Below are 18,312 nucleotides of genomic sequence, written 5' to 3' on the forward strand. Positions count from 1 at the left end.
ATAATTTTACGCTAAGTTATGTGTGCTCAGTGTATTTTCAGTAGATCTGTCAATAGGAGCCTATTGACAGCTTCTAGATGGAAGGCTAGAGTTCCCAGGACAATCCAGTTCCCTTCCTTTTCTTCACATGGCCAATCTGTAACTTCCATGGTATGGGAGAGCCGTCTACAGTTGTTGGTGTCATTGAACTGCAGGAACTTCATCTAGAGGGCCTTGGGAGCTCATCCCAGAAAGTTCTTCCAGTTCGTTCTTCTTACTACAAAGAAAGGTCTTTTACTTCAGAGTCCAAAGTGATGTTATCTTCTCAAACCTGTGACTTGAGTCAGTGACCATTGAATCAATGGGAATTCATTTTCTTCCCAAGAAAGATTCTATATTGTGGACTATATTGTGGACTCTTGAGTCATAGAGAAAAATCTGTGGTCTGTTTGGACTCAGGTCATAAACTTGAGGGAAATGTAACATTGAAGCATGTGTTTCTCATCCATTCAAAATAGTTAATATAATATGTGAGGTCGAACTTGTCTCAAAGTGACTGTTGGAACATCAACTGTTTTAATGCCAAAGTTTTGAGTCTCTGTTATCCATAAACTTGTGTTCTGAAGTACTTGATGTATGTCTTCAAAAAGAGTGACCAAGTATTTATATGCCAGTGTTGACACTGAAACACGTGAAAGGGGAAGAAAGTACACTTGCATCACAGGTAGAATAGTAGCAACAAGAGAAGATTCATACATTTGTTTGCCTGTGCAAATAAAAATCTCTTCTTGCCTGAAATATATTATGTGAAGGTGTATGTATGTATTTTACTGCAGATTATAATAAAATGTACAAAATTTGAAAGCAATTATTAAACTCTGTAAGATCTTCAAATAACATTTTTTGATAGATTTCTGTAGAGTTTTGAAAACAAGTACCCCTGATATATTCCTTTTTTTCCGTTTGTTTTTCCAGTTCTTGTCTGTTCTGTTTCCTGTACACATAGAGATCTTCCTGTTCCCAGTGGCTTTCTTTCAGCAATTCTGATGCCCCATTACACTCAGAATATAAGTTGTACCAAAATCAAAATTTTGGACTATTTTGGTATATGTATCAAATGGATGTATCCACATTTAGATCCAGATTTGTATTATAGAGGCAACATCCAGTTGGAAAGCGGTAAAATAATTAGCATTGTGGACTTTGTTTGTTGTTGGAGCTGATACTTAATCAACAAGTATTTCCACAGAAATGGAAATAGAGGTTTCAAGTAAACTGTAAATGAAGAATACATCAGATACTGCTTCAAGGTTGAGTCTTAAAGTGGAAAACCCCCAAATATATAGTAAACCTGATGGTCATGGAATTTGTTGAGTATGTTTTCAACAAATAGATGGGTTACTTGTCTACTGCATACTTTAGTATCTTGGACTGCCATGTTGTTTCATATTAACGTATTTGGTTTCTTTGCATAGGTACGTGCTCACCAGTTAGTTTTACCACCTTGTGATGTAGTGATCAAAGCCGTAGCTGACTATGTCCGTAATATTCAGGACACCACTGATTTGGATGCCATAGCAAAAGATGTTTTCCAACATTCACAGGTAAAATAAAAAGCAATGTATTAGCTGTTTTTTTGGAAGGTAAAAATACTACATTTACTCTCAGTACTTTAAAGTTAAATTCATGATAACCAAAAGGATTTTGTAGTTTGTGTACTGTCATTGTGAATCTGTGATATGTGGATATAGCATTTTCAAGATTTGTCCTTACAGGGATTGCCAAAGTATTGTGATATTTGTGATGAAGCAAAGCCATAGTACTTTTGGATCCATAGGCTTTAGTATTGTATGTGATACAGTGCAAGTTTACTGTTTTGACCTGTAGAGGACATGCCTGGATTTGCATGACAGATCTTTTTTTATTTTAGTCTAGAACAGATGACAAAGTTACTCGATTTAAGAGAGCAGTTGCTTATTACTCAGCAACTAATAAGCCTATGCCATTTCATCCACCACATTACCTAGGTAAGTATATATAAAAAAAAAGTTGATTTTAACTAAAAGCTGTTATTAGCAGACTCTTTTAAAGATGCTTATATTCATTGGCAATTTTCATTAACTTTTTAATATAATGTTTTGAAGGACAACATTTTCTTAGGTTATAGGCAGAGGTTGTGTTTATTCCCCAAAATGAAAATAACAATCTGACCTGATTTTATTCTTAGCTATTGCTGATTCTGTTTCAGTATTAGGGCAGTTGAGTGTGTAATGCAGTAAACAAGCAAAAGCTGATCACTGGTTCCAATCATGAAGACAGTTTCTATTTCAAACATACTTCCTGTTTCTCACTGGACTTTTCTGATATATCTTAAAAATCACTTTATAGTGTTTGATTCTTTGATGTCATAGTATACCTGCTTAAATTTCAACCACAGGTTGTACTGGCATTATAAATTATTCTCAAAGTTAACTACCAGATAACCACCTGATCACTGGACCTACTACATGTTCCATTTTTAACACTAAAACATAATTTTATCTGAAAATGTCCTGAGTGTTTTGGTTACCATATTGGTATACTAATGTAGATGTTTTCCTTCTTTATTTGCATCTTTACATTCAAAGAGCTACATGAAAGAGCATTAGGGCTATACTAGGTCAAATATTTGCATAATAGAAACTGCCAGCATTATACATCTGCCATTGTTTTTGCCAGCTTCTTGCTGGCAAAAGCTCTTTGGCTTTTTCCCCATTAAGCTTCTTTGATTCCCAGGTAGAATAGAAGTAGGCCTTAATGAAAGATAAAAACAGCTGAGTGAAGATGAGACAAGTAAGATAGAATTCACATGCTACAGAGAAAAGTATTTTTATTAAGAAGTAAAAGGAAATAAAATTGACTTGTTTTAGGCATAATAGAAAATAGTAATGCTAGCAGAGCAAGAGTAAATAAACTACAGAAACAAAAAAGATAAAAAGGGTAAAAGTTTTGTCAAATAAATAACGAACATTTTCATGAGTGTATTTTTTCTCCCTGCGTGTTATTTCCCCTTCTCCTGCTTGCAATAAAACAGCCAGACCAAATCAGTTTGGAATGCCTGGTATAGTGCCACCATATGTTCCTTCTCAGATGCTTAACATTCCACAGACCTCACTACAAGCAAAGCCTGTGGTAAGTATAGCCTTCTGCCTCTCTTGGGCTAAGTGTAAGAAACGTATTAAGAAACGTGCCAACTGAATTGAAATCAAGGTGGGAATGTATAGCTCACCTTTTAACACAACTATTTGCTATAATTTTTAACTTTGGAACTACAGTGATGCTGCGGACCCTAGGTGAAGAATTTTTGTGAGCTTTCAAGAAGGCTGAGGTTTAATTGCATGCCTTTGGAAAATGCCACTTCGTTAAACAACATATGTTGTTTTAAAACAAAAGCCCTTTTGTTACCTTTGCTTAAGAAAAATTACTTTATTTTAGGCCCAGCAGATGTCCAATCAGGGTGGTGCCCAAGGTCAGGGTCCATACCCATATAGTCTCTCTGAGCCAGCCATCACCTTGGAAACAGGTGGAAAAAGTCTTTCTGAGCAGAACAACTACAGTAACATTCCTCATGAAGGAAAACATACACCATTGTATGAACGGTCTTCTCCAATAAACCCAGCTCAGAGTGGGAGCCCTAATCATGTGGATTCAACCTATTTTCCTGCCTCTTCTACATCTTCCTCCTCCGACAATGATGAAGGCAATGGAGGTGCAGTGAAGTAAGTTTTTCTTGAGAATACTGTCTTACTCAGCTTCTATTAAAATAAAGTTATTTTCAGAATCCTTTGTCAGTTTCATGGAAGTAAAGAAATCTGCACGTTAGTGACATGACAGACCTTCAGGTCACTGCGACTACAAACATATCTGTACAGCCTAGTTATTTTATTCTTTAAAAAGGAGGAAGCCAAAATCAAATAAGGGTGGATTTTTTCCACTTCTGCTCTCACAGTTTATTGAAAGCTTTGGTAAATGTTATAAAACTTTACAGTTCTTTACTTTGTATAAAAATACTCTTACTCCACAGTAAAATTCATTAAAATTTCAGTGGCCAAAAAAGAATGAATTTGTAGTTTTTACGCTGCTGGAATTTTGGCATAATGTCATTTTGCAGTGAAACTTCATGTGAATATCAGAAATTCAAAATTTAAAGCGGTGATGTAAGAGTTCTCATTGACAGATTATGTGTAGAACAAAAGAGCAGTGAAAATGTTCTCTCCTACTGATGTGCCTTGTTTAGTGCTGAAGTATTTCTGGCTATCACTGGATCAGATGTCCATCTTTGGCAATAAAATTGTGCAGACTTTCATTTGATTACTGCTTACTGACGTACAAAGAGAAAATTTGAACAGAGGCCGTTTGTATTTACTTTTGTCTTGTTAGTGGTAGTGGCTTACTATGTGAGAATCAAAGCTTGTGGCTTCACCAGGTCTATAAATACCCCTAAAAGTTTGGGCTTTTGTGTCTTAAAATATTAAGTGTGTTGCTACATGTTTTTAAATTCTGAGTGTATCTGCAATTATGAAAGATGACTTGGACTTCACTTTTCTGATACAGTCTTTTGATGTTAAATGTATTAATGTTTTTGCTTATAAATCAAATAAGTTTGTATAGTTTCCATACAGTCTAGAACTGGAAACTTACCTGTTTTAGAAAAAGCCATATAAAATATTTTTCAGATTTTTTCGTAGTGTTGTTTGTTGTGTTTTATGCAGTAAATTTTGAATAAATTTAGCAACTGAAGTCCAGACAGTATCATTTATATCACTGTTCATAGAATTAGTCTTCTCACTGAGGGAAATTGTTTGGCATAGTGAAAAATATTTGAAGTTCAGTCGAGAATTTTCCCTGTTTGAGCGTTGTTTATTAGTTGTAAAAGTTTCTGTATAGCTTTTAAATACAGTTCAAATATTGAAATAGTGTAAATGAAAGGATGTAGTTGTTGAAGTGTCTTCAGGACTTCTACAAATTGGCATTTCTAAAGCATAAGATCTCTGAAAATTAAAGTCATCTCTGGCTGATAAATCCTTGATTACTGTTAAGGGAACTATCACGTTGTATCTTAACCAGCCCGTTAATGCTGTTTCTTTCTTCATGTTGTCATTCAGTCATGTCAGTGGGAACAAAATAGGCTGGGAAAAAACAGGAACCCAGTCAGAAAGTCAAACACGTGGAGATCTGGGAGACCAAACAAAGGTAATTCTTTAAGTTCCCAACATTACAATTTATTACTTTGTATTAAAATTCTATAGCAAACCTCTGAGTAGGATTTTCAAAATTAATCTGTAGGCTTTAGAGTAAGTTTTTGCAAGTTATTTTGTGAATTACAATGCAATGGCTTTGAAATACAATAATAAGAAGTAATATTGCATATATGTGAAAAAGAAAATTAAATAGGCTGTGTTAGAAAATACTAGATACAAAATATAACAGAAACCTATAAACTTGTTTACTTTTTGCAGCAATCTCATCCTTGAATGTTGCTAGCCATTTTTACAGTAGCCTGTTATTTTGATTTTAGTAAGTTAAGTAAGTACAGCAGACTAAATTGAACAACTACAGGGTCCAGGACCTGTAGCCTGCAGCGTAGTGAGAGCACCTCTAACATAATTTTGAAATTGGCCCCAGAGACTGTTACAAGTGTTTTCAACTGTGTGTTTTAAAACTCAGCAAAGGAGTACAAGCGTATTACAACTACATGATATGAATTACACACAATGCAACTTAAAGTAGCTCCGTGGTACCAATTAGCATGTATTGGTACTTAACTACTAAGGAAGGGATAACTGAGCTCTTACTTAACATTATCCTATTAAATTCTTCCGGTAAAAAAACAAGTTTTAAAATCATTGTCAAATTAAGAGCCTGATGGTCCGTATTCCAAGATTCTGCCATGTTTCAGCAAGAATGTTCAAAGCAGTTACACTTTATATCTTTGTATCTTTGTGATGGAGCTCTCCACAAACTAAATCTGTCAGAAAAAAGAGCCATTCAGTTGTGAGTTACTTATGCTGCAGGAAAACAGAAGAATGTTTCCCCTGTACCTTTGGCATAGAGATTTCAGTAAACTTTGGCTTTGTGCTTAAAATATCAAGCTGATGATTTCATCCATCAGTGCTGTTATTTTTGCAGGCAACGCCCCATGTGATAACTGTATCTGCCTGTGGATTAGTCACAATATGCAAAATGCTAATGTGACCTGTTAACATTGCTTTTTGTCTGTGTTAAGGGACATTTATGAATCCTGGTGCATCCCACCTACAGGGAGCCTTGTATGTATGCTGTACAGCCCCTGGCCTTTAGAAGAAGGAAGTCGGGATGAGCGGCCGAGCCAGGAGCCAGTGGGGGTGCACCCAGTGGTGTTCCTTCCCTCAAGCTGGATGATTGATGGGTTAAGACTGTGGCACATACCATGGGGCATACCTAGCTGTCTGTGTAGACACAAGTAGAGCTATATAAGCAGTGTTCAAACTTTGAACTAGGTTTATGTGTGCAGTCCAACTGAAATGCATCCAATTTAACATATAAGTGCTTTCAGTATTACTTGCAGATTTTTTTAAATAGCAAACTACTTTTTCAGCTTTCAGCGGCAGGAGAAGATAGCTGTATCTGTTAAGCATGACGGGGAATTGTGAGTACAGTTTTGTAGACTAACTTACTTGCTGTGGAGGTATTAAAAAAAAGAAATGTTTATGCTTAGGTTTTCCTTAACTTCTTTATGTCATTTCCTCAAAATTTCCAGAAGATTTCCATTCTAGAATGAGATACTTGAATTTCTGAGGTAGTTTAAAGTGTTCGGTATCTACCTTAACACAGACAGGTGGTAGCACCAATGTTGATATTCGTTTGTCTTTGATTTAGACATCAAAAAACTTTGAATGTAGTTGTCTCACTGTGTGACAAAGGGGTGCTCACCTCATTTGGGCAGATGAATAATACTAAAAAAATTACTTGTAACTATGGCAATTCCTTAGCTTAGATGTTTGAATACCACTGTAGCAGGTTCAAAAAGAGCCTGGGTAGTGCAAACAGGGATAATACATAGCTGCAGTTGGATATTTCATACCGTCCAGTACAAGGCAGTTGTGTACATTTCTGTTCCTGGTCAAGTACCGCTGTTGTTCAATTGGAGGGATAGTAAAGGCAAGGACAAAAATCTTTAAATTGTTGAGGAAATATTTGTGATAACACAGCAATAAAATTCTGGATTGCCAGCTATAAAATATGATCTTTCAGTGATGTTAGCCTCTTTGATCTTATGTTTAAAATGTAATTGTAATGTTGCCCCTTTGATATTTTATTAGAATTTTTTTTAATAATATGTGCATGCTTGTCAAAGGTTTTTGGGGGTGAGTTTTTTTTATTATGGGGGGGTTATGTGTAAATTTGTCTTTTTTATAAGAATGTGATATGAACAAGCTTAGCTTGCTTGGACCTTTTTTTTTTTTTTTTTTTTTTGTCTCCCTTGTGCTTAATTTTATGGCTTTGACCATTGCAGTTTCATCTTTGCTGTTTAAGTCTCATGGAACATACAAAATTTTGTGCAAAAACTAAAAATACTCATGCATAATGTGCCAACAGTTGCACAAAATAAATGTCCTTCTCAAGTGTAATTTTTAGTATTACTATAATAGTATAGCGGCATGAAATTACTGTGAACTTTTTTCTTAAACTAAAGACAACTTTCAGTTCTGAAAGCAAGATTTTTTAGGAATGAACTCTACTTTTTTCCTTCTACTTGTAGTATGTATGAAAGGTATAACACCAATGCTCATAAAAGCCATATTCACTGTTAAGCTTACAGTACATTTTTTTGTAAATCTATGAATTAGATGTCTAGAAATGGAACTAAACACCACTTTAGTATCTGGCAGTCAGAAAATAGGGCCATTCTCCCCTTTTCTCTTATTCACAAAGTAAAATAATTCGGTTAAGTTTAAAAACATGAGACCTATAGGCTTTTAAGTTCTGCTACTGTATCTTTTTAATGCTTAAATTGCACTGTATAGTCTTTCCTGTTTCATTTAGGAATATAAGCAGAGAAGGAGTATCTTAATGGCAGTCTAGATAAATTTAAGACTTTATGACAGTTTTTGCGGTCAGTTAACCCATCTAGTTAGTGTACCTTGGACCTGTGTAGTTACAAGGTCATCAGTATTTTATTAAGAGGTCATCATTCCCCCTTCTGCACTGTGCAATACAAATTAAAAGAAAATAGTTATTCTTGCTCTTAATAAAAGCTTTACCAAAGTTTTTGTTTTTTTTTTTTCCCCCACTAATTGCTTTTTGCTAGCAAACACAGGGTGAAAGTCTTCAGAAAGTTTTTGGTCTTTGAAATTCTGGTAGCAGACTTTGCATATTGTATTTTACGTATTCATACTGTTACAACATGAAGCGATTATTATTTTCAGTTCCAAGTGAAGAAGGGAATCTGCTGTTTCTGTTGGTTGATCTTCTAGTATGTTACCATGAACATTCAAAAGCACTTTATTTTGTGTATTCTGTTACAGGCAGAAGGTTCCTCTAGTGCTTCTTCAGGAAGTCAGGCAGCTGATGTCAAAGGGAATCAAGCCAGTAATCCACAAATCCCATGCCTGTTGTCAATGCCCACGAGAAATCACATGGATATTACTACCCCTCCATTACCTCCTGTAGCACCTGAAGTATTAAGAGTGGCAGAACACAGGCACAAGAAGGGGTTAATGTATCCCTACATCTTTCATGTCCTAACCAAGGTATGACATGTAAAATTTTGTACTATAAAACAGTGTTTCTGTAAAGATAATTGCACTTACATCTCTGGCCAAACAGTATCATGAATTTACATCCCTTTTGTTGCTTTGAGTTTTGGTCCTTCTTTAGTGCTTCTAACAAACTTTTTTTTCTTCCATGTTGTTTAACCACTGATCTAGTCTGATGCATTATTCCAGTGAATATGAAATGAGTGTTTTTAGAGGTATTTACTTACAGAATTACTCATTTTTCCTGAATACATTATTTAATACTTTTATATACCTACGTGTGTGTGTGTGAATGCAGAGAGAGAGAGAGAGAACCTGTTTCAATTTAAAAACTTTTGTGTATGTGTTTTGGTGTCTGCCAAATCTTCTTTATTTTCAGTGTTCAAGAATACTTAATTTCCCTCACAATTTGATACCTCCCATCCTATCAGAAGACAAAAGTTTAGTTTATTGTTCCTTCTAAGTGAAAACAGAACTTGATAGTTTTAATCCTGTTCCACTGTAGTGTTAAAAACATTTAGTACTGGTTCACATACATCGATCCCCTCAGTGTATGTATTTGTACAGTACCTAGCAAAAGGGCATTGTTCACACTTCCTGTTATTCGTATTCATCTAAAAATCCTTTTTGCTGCAAAAAAAGAGAGTAGGCAAAGTCCATGATGGAGATTTGAAATGCATACTAACAAATGTTTCTGCATCAAAGTTTTGCTTTGATTTTCCTACTTTCCATGCGTTTATTTTGCACCATAGCTTGTATTGTTACACCTTTCTTACACTTGCCATGTTCATGGAGAAAAAGTGGGGAAGAGTCAAAAGATGTAGGAAGACTACAGATGCCAATTTCATTTCATACTTCACATAGCCGAACATTCACAACGCATTTAAATACTACTGGATATCTGATACCATATCTCACAACGGAAAGAGACCAATTAAATGCCCAGATTTGAGAAAGTCACCGGAACAGAGGGGGAAAAAATCAAAGTAGAGCCTGCTGCATAAAGTAAAGCAATGTTAGTTGAGACTGTTTTTCTTTCCCCACTTCCTGAAATGCTTTTGGAGAAGTATAGGGGAACCTGTAGTATGCCAGGGTTGCACTGACAGGTATCTTGTTGTATGCTTGAGGGTTCCTTTCAAAACTGATAGAAAAAGGCGTTGCAGAGTTGCAGTTTTGTATAGAGAGAAGCCTTACAAAAATATGTTATACATAAAGTAGTGTTGTCTGAGTTAAACCCAACAATATCCAGGACGGTACCTGCTGTATTCATTACAGGGACAGTTTACATGATTTTTAAGTGAAATTAGCACAGCAACTAGCAAAAGAGTGGGCTTACTTCTTAGTGTTGAAAATAAAGGTTGATGTATGGGAGCAATGCAGCGAAGAGGTTAATTGCTCCCATTTTTTTTTTCTTTTTATTATTGGTAATTGATAAATACCTCTCTAAATAGAGAGGAGGAGTGAAAAAGAGAGTTAATTCATTCCTTTTCTAAGACTGAAAGTTTTGCCTGCCTCTGCAGCAGTGGATTCATCTCAAGTGGCAAATTGACAGTCTTTTACCTGATTTCAGAAGTCTCTAGAATTTTCCTGATACATTTCGACAGTCCAGTTAGTTTGGAAGTTTAGAAATAATATTCTATCCTGAAACTTCAGAGTCTGAACTTAGAGGAAAGGAGACTGAGCTGGCAGTATTTCGTAAAACTGGGCATCGTGCTCTGTGCCTTGACTGGCTGTGACTTTAAGGAGTATATGTTAAAGAGTATATTTCCAAAATAAAAAAGACAAGAAGTTAACTGTGGTAAAAATGTGTGTTTACAAGAAAAATACTAATTTTTATTATACTTTATTCATATTGTATTTAATACTGTGTATATAATAAAGATTTTTATGTAAGCTGAGACAACATAAAGTAAACTAGTAATCTTTATGGAGTCATACCCCTATAGCTTTATACAACTTCTACCGGTTTCTACCTTGTATTCTGGTTTGTGCTGATTGCAAAGGCATCCAAGCATGTTGGATACATATATGGTGTTTCCCTGAACCTCATCTCTTTACTGGACTGTCTAATTGGAAGTGTCACCATTATGGCTATTTCAAGTGCAGTTACATATCTGTTTGCTAGTGTTCTCCCTGTGTTTGATGATTTAAGTTAAATTTACTTTTAGGATTTCAAATCATTGCACCAAAAGCTAGACTGCTGTTTTTAGACAGTGCAAATATTTTTTAAATAGCTGTCTGAAATCTATATCAGCTTTTAGCATTTGTTATTCAAGCGTACTTTGAATGTCTGTTAATTCTGTGAACACATCACTGTATTTTTGTGTATACTTTTTCACTTCTAAAAGTATCAGGGTTTGAAGAGAATCCTCACCTGCAGATAATCCAGCCAAAAAGAGGCATCTGATGGAGAGTAGAAATTGGAGTGTGACAGGATAATCGGAGACTGGAGACTTGTGGGAGGAAAGCAAGTAGATTGTAGTGTAATCCTCCTCTAATGTTACTTCCACACGCATAAGATCCACGTTACTGCTCAATCACATTTTTCTTAACTGGATGAGGTTAATTTTAGTGTGCATATGTAAACATTTTCTGTTGACTATAATGTGTGGTATGTTTCTGCTTTCTTTCATGCAAAGGGTGAAATCAAAATTGCAGTTTCTATAGAAGATGAAGCCAACAAAGACCTGCCTCCTGCTGCTCTGCTTTATAGGCCAGTTCGTCAGTATGTTTACGGAGTCCTGTTTAGTTTGGCAGAAAGCAGAAAGAAAACTGAAAGACTTGCTTTTAGAAAGAACAGACTTCCACCAGAATGTATGTACTGTAGAATCCATTCTTATTTCACTTCCCTTTGCTATGTTTTTATATCCATTTGTACAATGATTTGAGTGAGAATAGTTGTTAAGGTTTCATGAATGTAGCTAAAGCTGGAGTAATTTATGAGTTCTTGGATTCCATGGATTATAGAAAAAAAGATATTGTTAGTTCAAAATTTTATTTCCTATAGTAGTTTCACAACTGTAAATGATATCATTTATAAGCAAGTTCTGAAGTTTGTTTTTTAAAATGTCCATTCAAGCTACTGTCAGGCTTGTACAAAGTAGCATTGATTTTTGTACTAATTTTCAAAATATATGGCAGAGCTTGATTATAGAAGACTTCTGTTCCATGTACATACATACATATGTGCATACGATTTTTTCAAAAATGTTAGATGACTGTGCATTCATTGCCTTTCCTTCTATTATTCCTGATGTGTAGTTAAATGTACTTTAGTGAAGCATACAAGTCTCTCTAGTATCTTTCAAATATTTGCATATAAAAATTCACCTTTATAATCTGTAGAATTCGAGTTTAGTGCCTCAGGTAAAGGCAGACAAAACTTTTGTGAACAGACTTGTCACAAGGTCCTTTTGCTAATTCAGAGGAATTAACATGACTGTTCATCTAATCTGGAAGTTTTTAAGTTTTCTGCTTCCAGGAATTACTATCATTCCAGAAAATTCAACCTCCTAATGTTGTGAAGTGTGATTTTTTTTTTTAATATGAAATGCATAAAAGGAAATGATTGAACTTTACACTAGCATCTTAAAAAGGTTAAAGGAAAGCTAAAGCATTAAGTGGATGGTAGCAGCAGAAAAAGTATTTATATGCAAGTCTGCTGTCAGTAGACTGCATTCAAGAAGCAGATGTTTAAAATGTGTGAAAGCATCATCACAATCCTCATGTAAGTGTAAAAATAAGAATCGTCAGTTGTAAACTTTATTTTCATTCCCTTTTCTCTCCCTTTTCATTTTTAATTGTGAAGGTTGTTTTGTATGCTCATACGGAAGAGGATAACTGTTCAACAATGTTTGAAAAACTGATTATCTTAGTATTTTTTGTGGGAATTAAAATTTACCCTGTTTGAAAAATGTCTCTAGTGCACAAACTCGACCCTTTTAATTCACACACGTATAATAATATTTCAGGATAGGAGATTCAGGATTAAAATAGTAAAGTTACCTGCAGTGTTTGTTTATGTTCATTAGATTCTTACCCTTAAAAGTATACTACAAGGATTGCAGTGGTGAAATAGCTACATGCTGAAGGTCTGCTTCAGTTTTCGGAGTGTTTTCATCTTGTAAACTTAGACGGTTCTCTGTAGACTGCTGGAGATACCCATATAATCTCTTGTTTTCTCATCATTTATACTGCTTTTCAGTGCTTTTATTCTCTGTGGAGGCTAAGAACACTGCTGCTGACTTGGTTTATTGTTACAGGAGCTCTGGCAGATCTTGCTGCAGGACACATTCAGCTACCTGACCTACTTTTTTTTAGGACCGACCATGCTCTTAAAAAAATGGAACACCTGCCCAAACGTTAGTTGCTTCACTGCAAAGCTAAAACAGCCAGTAAAGATAGACTGAGCTAAGACGCTAGCCTGTAGTGTGAAAGGGCTATGGTGCATGAGTGCATTTCTTTTGATCACCTCTCCTATAAGGCAATGAGCTTTAGCCAGAGACTGTAGAAGGCAGTAAGGAAGAGTAGTGTCTTAAAGAATCTGAGCAAATTTACCATCTTTGCTGTACAGACACTAGCAACATAGTGATTTTATGGTGAAAAATTTCCAGGTACATTTTATGTCAGGGTTATGAGAGGCTATGAAATGTGCATATTAAACTTTGCATGTCAGTATTATTACTAAATATCAGAACAGTACAGATAATTTTTTCCTAAAAAATAATTTCTTCCTACCATTTAAATGGTTGTTATTTTATGTAGTTGAAAAGACAAAAAAAAAGATCTGTTGGAAGCGACAATCAGTAAGTTGTCTCTAATTGTCTGCTAAATTATGCCTGTCCTGTGTGTCCTCATGTGTGCTACCTGAGGATATAAAAAGCTGAATAGTTCTTTGTGCTTTTACTGCCAGCTGAGAAGCACAGACTGTGCTTCCCTTGCTAGTGAGAAGATGGAATTAAAATGTCTGACTTGCTATTCTTTTCAAGCTATAAAATTTGTTATTTCCCAGGTTCTAATATACACATAGGCATATATAAAACCATCAGCATTTTCTACTCTGTGGAAAAATATGTACTTGTACAAGCTTTTGTAACTCCTGGTTGGATCCAAATGTTTGTTATTTTAAGCCTAGCCACCCTGTGATGTGCTGTTCTCCATCAAAGATGTATTCAGTTGACACTGCTAAAGTTTCTTAGTTTCTGCTAAAGGGAAGCCGTATCTGGGCGGTCGCCCTGTCTGCAAAATCAGGTGTGCTTGGTTCAAGCTGTACTGTCAGTAAAGATCATAAAGTTAAAAATGAGGCTTGATTAATCTGCATTAGCTAGCTCGTCTTTTGATAACATCAGGTACATCATGTCTCACGATCAGTTTGTGAAAAGAAGGCAGAGAGAATACCAGAAAACACCTGAGCTGTCAGTAGCAGCAAGGACTTTAATAGACAACTTCAGAATGCAGGATGCTGTTGCTGATGACCTCAGAGCTTGTTACAACTTTTGTGTCTGTTTATCAAGCAGATCACATTAATACAGATTGATACTGACATTTTTAACTTGGACTAACCTTAAAGTGTCTTGAGGATAATGTTCAAATGTCAATATATTGCACAGGTGCTTATGCTGCTTGAGTATTCAAATCTACCTATCATCAGCAGGAGCGAGTTTAGTATTAAAAAGTAGTATAAATTAGCTCTGTGATGTTGTGGCTCAGCATAGTCTGATTCTGTGTGTGTTTGTTGTAGACATTTCATATGTCCAAGTGGAAGTCCTGGAAGGAAAGCATAAAGCATTCCTCTGAGGACAGAGATTTTCATTGGTTGAGGAAGGCAGTGGCTTTTGGCACCAGTCCCAGTACAGAGTTGTCAAATGTGTAAGAAATGCCCTGGAGAAATAAGTAGATAGGGACATGTCCTAGATTGGTCTGTTATGTTAAATACTAAATTTGGGTGAACTGTATTATGGTTACTTGTGAACAGATACAGCTGTAATTTCTCTTTCCCATCATTCAGAAAGGGCACTGTTTGCTAGTCCACTAGAGGAAGAAGAATGGTTACTTTTCCAGTAGTAATGATTATTTTTCAGAATTTTGACATCAGGATAGATCTCTGATGTAGCCTATACAGGCAGCATATTCCTGAAGAAGATATTTTTTGAGAGCCAGTTCAGGTGCTCTTCCTGTGGTCGTAATCTCATAGAGTCATGGAAGTTGTCATCCCAAGATTGAAAGGTTTGAACCAATTTTGGATGTTGAAAGATAGAATTGCAGATAGAAAACATAGACATAAAATATTCCCTTCTAAATTTGAGGTTGTTACAGCACAAGATAGATATAAAAGAAAAAATAATGAAACTTTTGTGTTTTATAAGGATCTGTTTTCTTGCTATTGTCTGCTGTTGTAGGAATCATCGAAGCTGTTTTCTGAGAGTACTTAAGTGTGATAGGCATATAGAGTGTGGTCTGTTTGCCTCTGTAGGGGAATCGAAACTGAAAAACTGAGTATAGCTAGGAATAATGCCTCCATTATCAAAAGGAAGTTGAAGGAGAGAAAAGAAACCCAAAATACAAATAACTATTTTATGTCAATCATCAATAATTTGACTTTTTTACTGCTAAATAGTTTAAGCTGTTTCTCACAGTACCCTCATTGTGTTTCCTGGCTGTTTGCTGAGAGTACTAAGAAGCTTTGGTCCAAAAGTCTCTTTTTTCTAAGACCTATAGCAATTAAAATATCTATTATTTGAAAAAACACATAAAACACAGCCTTTTATTTTTTCATATTTACTGTGCTGGTGTCCGAGGGCTCAGCGAGACGTGAACACCAGTGATAAGCCCTGAACAAATAATGGAGTAGCTTTGCTGACTGTTAAAAACTATTTGCAATAGCTTAGTGGCATATAAAAAACTGGGAGCAACCAAAATATGTGATTTTGTAGTGGGGCTACCAACTAAATACATCAAAATATTTATTTTCATTGCTGCATGTTATCTTTGTAAAACTTTTCCTTGGAGCTAGAGTGGTTTTATTCCAGAAAATCATACAAGAGTGCTTTGGGATGTTCTGGAGGTTCTTCTATTGTGCAGGTCCTGGCTTCTGACATGCTTTGCCTGTCTCCGACTGTAAAATCATTTGTAGATCTGACGTCTGATAACTGAAGGAATCTTTGTAGCAGTCAGGGCTGTCGTGGCTTCTCAACCCGTAACCAAGAGATTTCTAGCAGAAGTATATCTGTTCTCCAGCACTGTTTTACAGACCAAAGGATCTATTTGGGCTGTAACTTGACGCTTTGCTAACAAGCTCCTTGAATCTTTCCGCACTGCATCAGTAGGCCCTGAGTTAAGAAGGGTGCAAACAAATTTTGATCTGTGTCAAACCTGGGGTCGTTCCAAGGCCAAAGATATCATTTCTTGGTCTTGACTTTTTTTTTTTTTTTAATTTGTGTTCTGTTTTAGTAGCCTTCAAGTGTAGAAAAAGAGAAATGCTTTAGCAGCAATATGAAATTGAGGTCTTTTTCTTTCTTTTTTGGGGGGGAGGGATGAAAGGGACCATAGCAGAAACAAAAATATTAATTTTTTAATAAAATGCAGTACAGTGAATTAATGCAAGTTAATGTTCTGTAAAATTTTGAAAGAAAAAATAATTTAAACTTGTATTTGAGATCTCATTCCACTGCAGTATTTGAACAACCATGAACAAGTGTATGAGTTCTAAAGTGCTGATGTAAAGATGTGAGTACGACAGTGGTATATTTATAGTTTTATATTGTTCTTAAAACATACAGAAAATATTTATGTACTATTTTTGTTACTATAGGGTTTTTATGAAGATACAGATATTTTGGAGGAAAATTGCATTTTCAAATCATGCTGTTTGTTTTCAGAGATCCTGTGTAGTTCCTTTATGTTGTATATTCATTTGAAAATCTTAATGTCAACATTCCTCCCGTATACTTGGTTGCATATATGTAATTTGTAAGTGATCATGATTCAAAGATGGTTGGTACAGAGTACTCTAATACTTTTGGGGCACAATGTTTTTATAAAATCTTTTAAAAACACAGTACTACTTAACTCTGAATGTTTTCCTTCAACTTCTGTCATTTTGTAGTTTCACCAGTGATAATTAAAGAATGGGCTGCTTACAAAGGCAAATCTCCTCAAACCCCTGAGCTGGTGGAAGCACTTGCATTCAGGGAATGGACCTGTCCTAATCTGAAGAAGCTGTGGCTAGGAAAAGCAGTAGAAGACAAGAACCGAAGAATGAGGGCATTTTTGGCCTGTATGAGATCAGATACACCAGCAATGCTCAATCCAACTAATGTGCCCACTCATCTTATGGTGCTCTGTTGTGTACTAAGGTCAGTCTTACTGTAAGGTAAAGCAGAGTGAAGGAAAGGTTTTACTGGGCTGCATAATCTCTCTGACATATTTAACTGTATTAAACTGTGAGTTTAGAAAGTGCTAATTCATATTTGTCCATGGAGGGGATATTTTTCGTGTAGAACATCAGTTGCGAGTCTTAAAAGCGTGCTATATGCTTCAAGGTTTCTTTCTTCAGAGTGTAGAAGGCTGAAAGGAAGAGAAATAAATTTTGTTGCAAAGAGGCCACTGTAGCATTTGAATTAGTTTACATTTGTTGCACTACAGGCGCCAACCTACTAGAAAATAACATTGACGTCTCAGCGGCTGTGTTGGTAAAGTTGTAAAGCAAAAGAGAAAATACTTCGGAGACAGCTGCTTAGCAGCTTATCAGGATGGAAAATTCATGTAAATGATATTCTACCTATCATATATTAGATTCCTTGTGCTATAATTGCTCATCTAGTTGATGTGGTGATAACCTGCAGTTGAAGTATGGTATTAAATAGGAAGTCACAAGACCCAAAATACTTACCTGTTTAATTTTCGGGTTGAAATTTGGACTAAGAATGAGAGATCCTTACCTTTTGGAAAGGGATGATTATTTTGATATGATTAAGCAATCATAAACCTGGCAGAAGCCAGGGTCAGCATGTTGTACAGGACATCTGTACATTTAAGCCATCTTTGAGACTGATAAATATAAATTTGTTTCCAGTTCTACTTCACTTTCTCCTGCCTCTTGAGCACTAAAGCTCTCTTTTTTTTCCTCATAGAATAGTAAGTATAAAAAAATAGACCAAACGATATCTTAAACAAAGGAGAACTTCATACTCATTTGTACAGCAAATTTCTTTCCTGTGACATATGACTTAAAAAGATTAATGTTTATTAAGATGTACAGTTTTACTCAGCACTTGTTTGGAATGACAGGCATAAAATTCTCTGACCAGATCATTTTTGAATAATGTATGATCTGGAAAAATTGTTCACAAAATCTTTTTACCACTAGTCCTTTTTATAAAGACCAGTAACCTTTATGGTATTTTATTCTTGTGTGTACCGGAATCTACTTTTTGTTAACATTCTATTTTGGTTGCCTGTCCTCCATTTTTTCACTGGAAGTGGACTGTTCTAGTTTGTGTTACGTAACTGATTCACAGCCATCAGCTCTTTGATATGATCTTAAGCAAATTTAAGC

The 18,312-nt window shown here is 35.5% G+C and overlaps 1 protein-coding gene across 4 annotated transcripts in view; it reads left to right on the plus strand.

The window, feature by feature from the left end:
* The window catches only part of FAM120A (family with sequence similarity 120 member A), a 55,837-nt gene that overhangs the window by 20,632 nt on the left and 16,893 nt on the right, over positions 1 to 18,312 (plus strand). For all 4 annotated transcript variants that reach the window (XM_062585189.1, XM_062585191.1, XM_062585192.1 and 1 more), the window contains exons 4-11: positions 1,455 to 1,583; positions 1,910 to 2,006; positions 3,053 to 3,150; positions 3,454 to 3,737; positions 5,124 to 5,211; positions 8,526 to 8,750; positions 11,396 to 11,570; positions 16,861 to 17,110. In XM_062585189.1, coding sequence (XP_062441173.1) covers positions 1,455 to 1,583; positions 1,910 to 2,006; positions 3,053 to 3,150; positions 3,454 to 3,737; positions 5,124 to 5,211; positions 8,526 to 8,750; positions 11,396 to 11,570; positions 16,861 to 17,110 — 1,346 coding nt within the window. The remainder of the gene's footprint in view (positions 1 to 1,454; positions 1,584 to 1,909; positions 2,007 to 3,052; positions 3,151 to 3,453; positions 3,738 to 5,123; positions 5,212 to 8,525; positions 8,751 to 11,395; positions 11,571 to 16,860; positions 17,111 to 18,312) is intronic.

Source organism: Rhea pennata, chromosome 12 (genome assembly GCF_028389875.1).
Source record: "Rhea pennata isolate bPtePen1 chromosome 12, bPtePen1.pri, whole genome shotgun sequence".
Taxonomy (NCBI): Eukaryota; Metazoa; Chordata; class Aves; order Rheiformes; family Rheidae; genus Rhea; species Rhea pennata.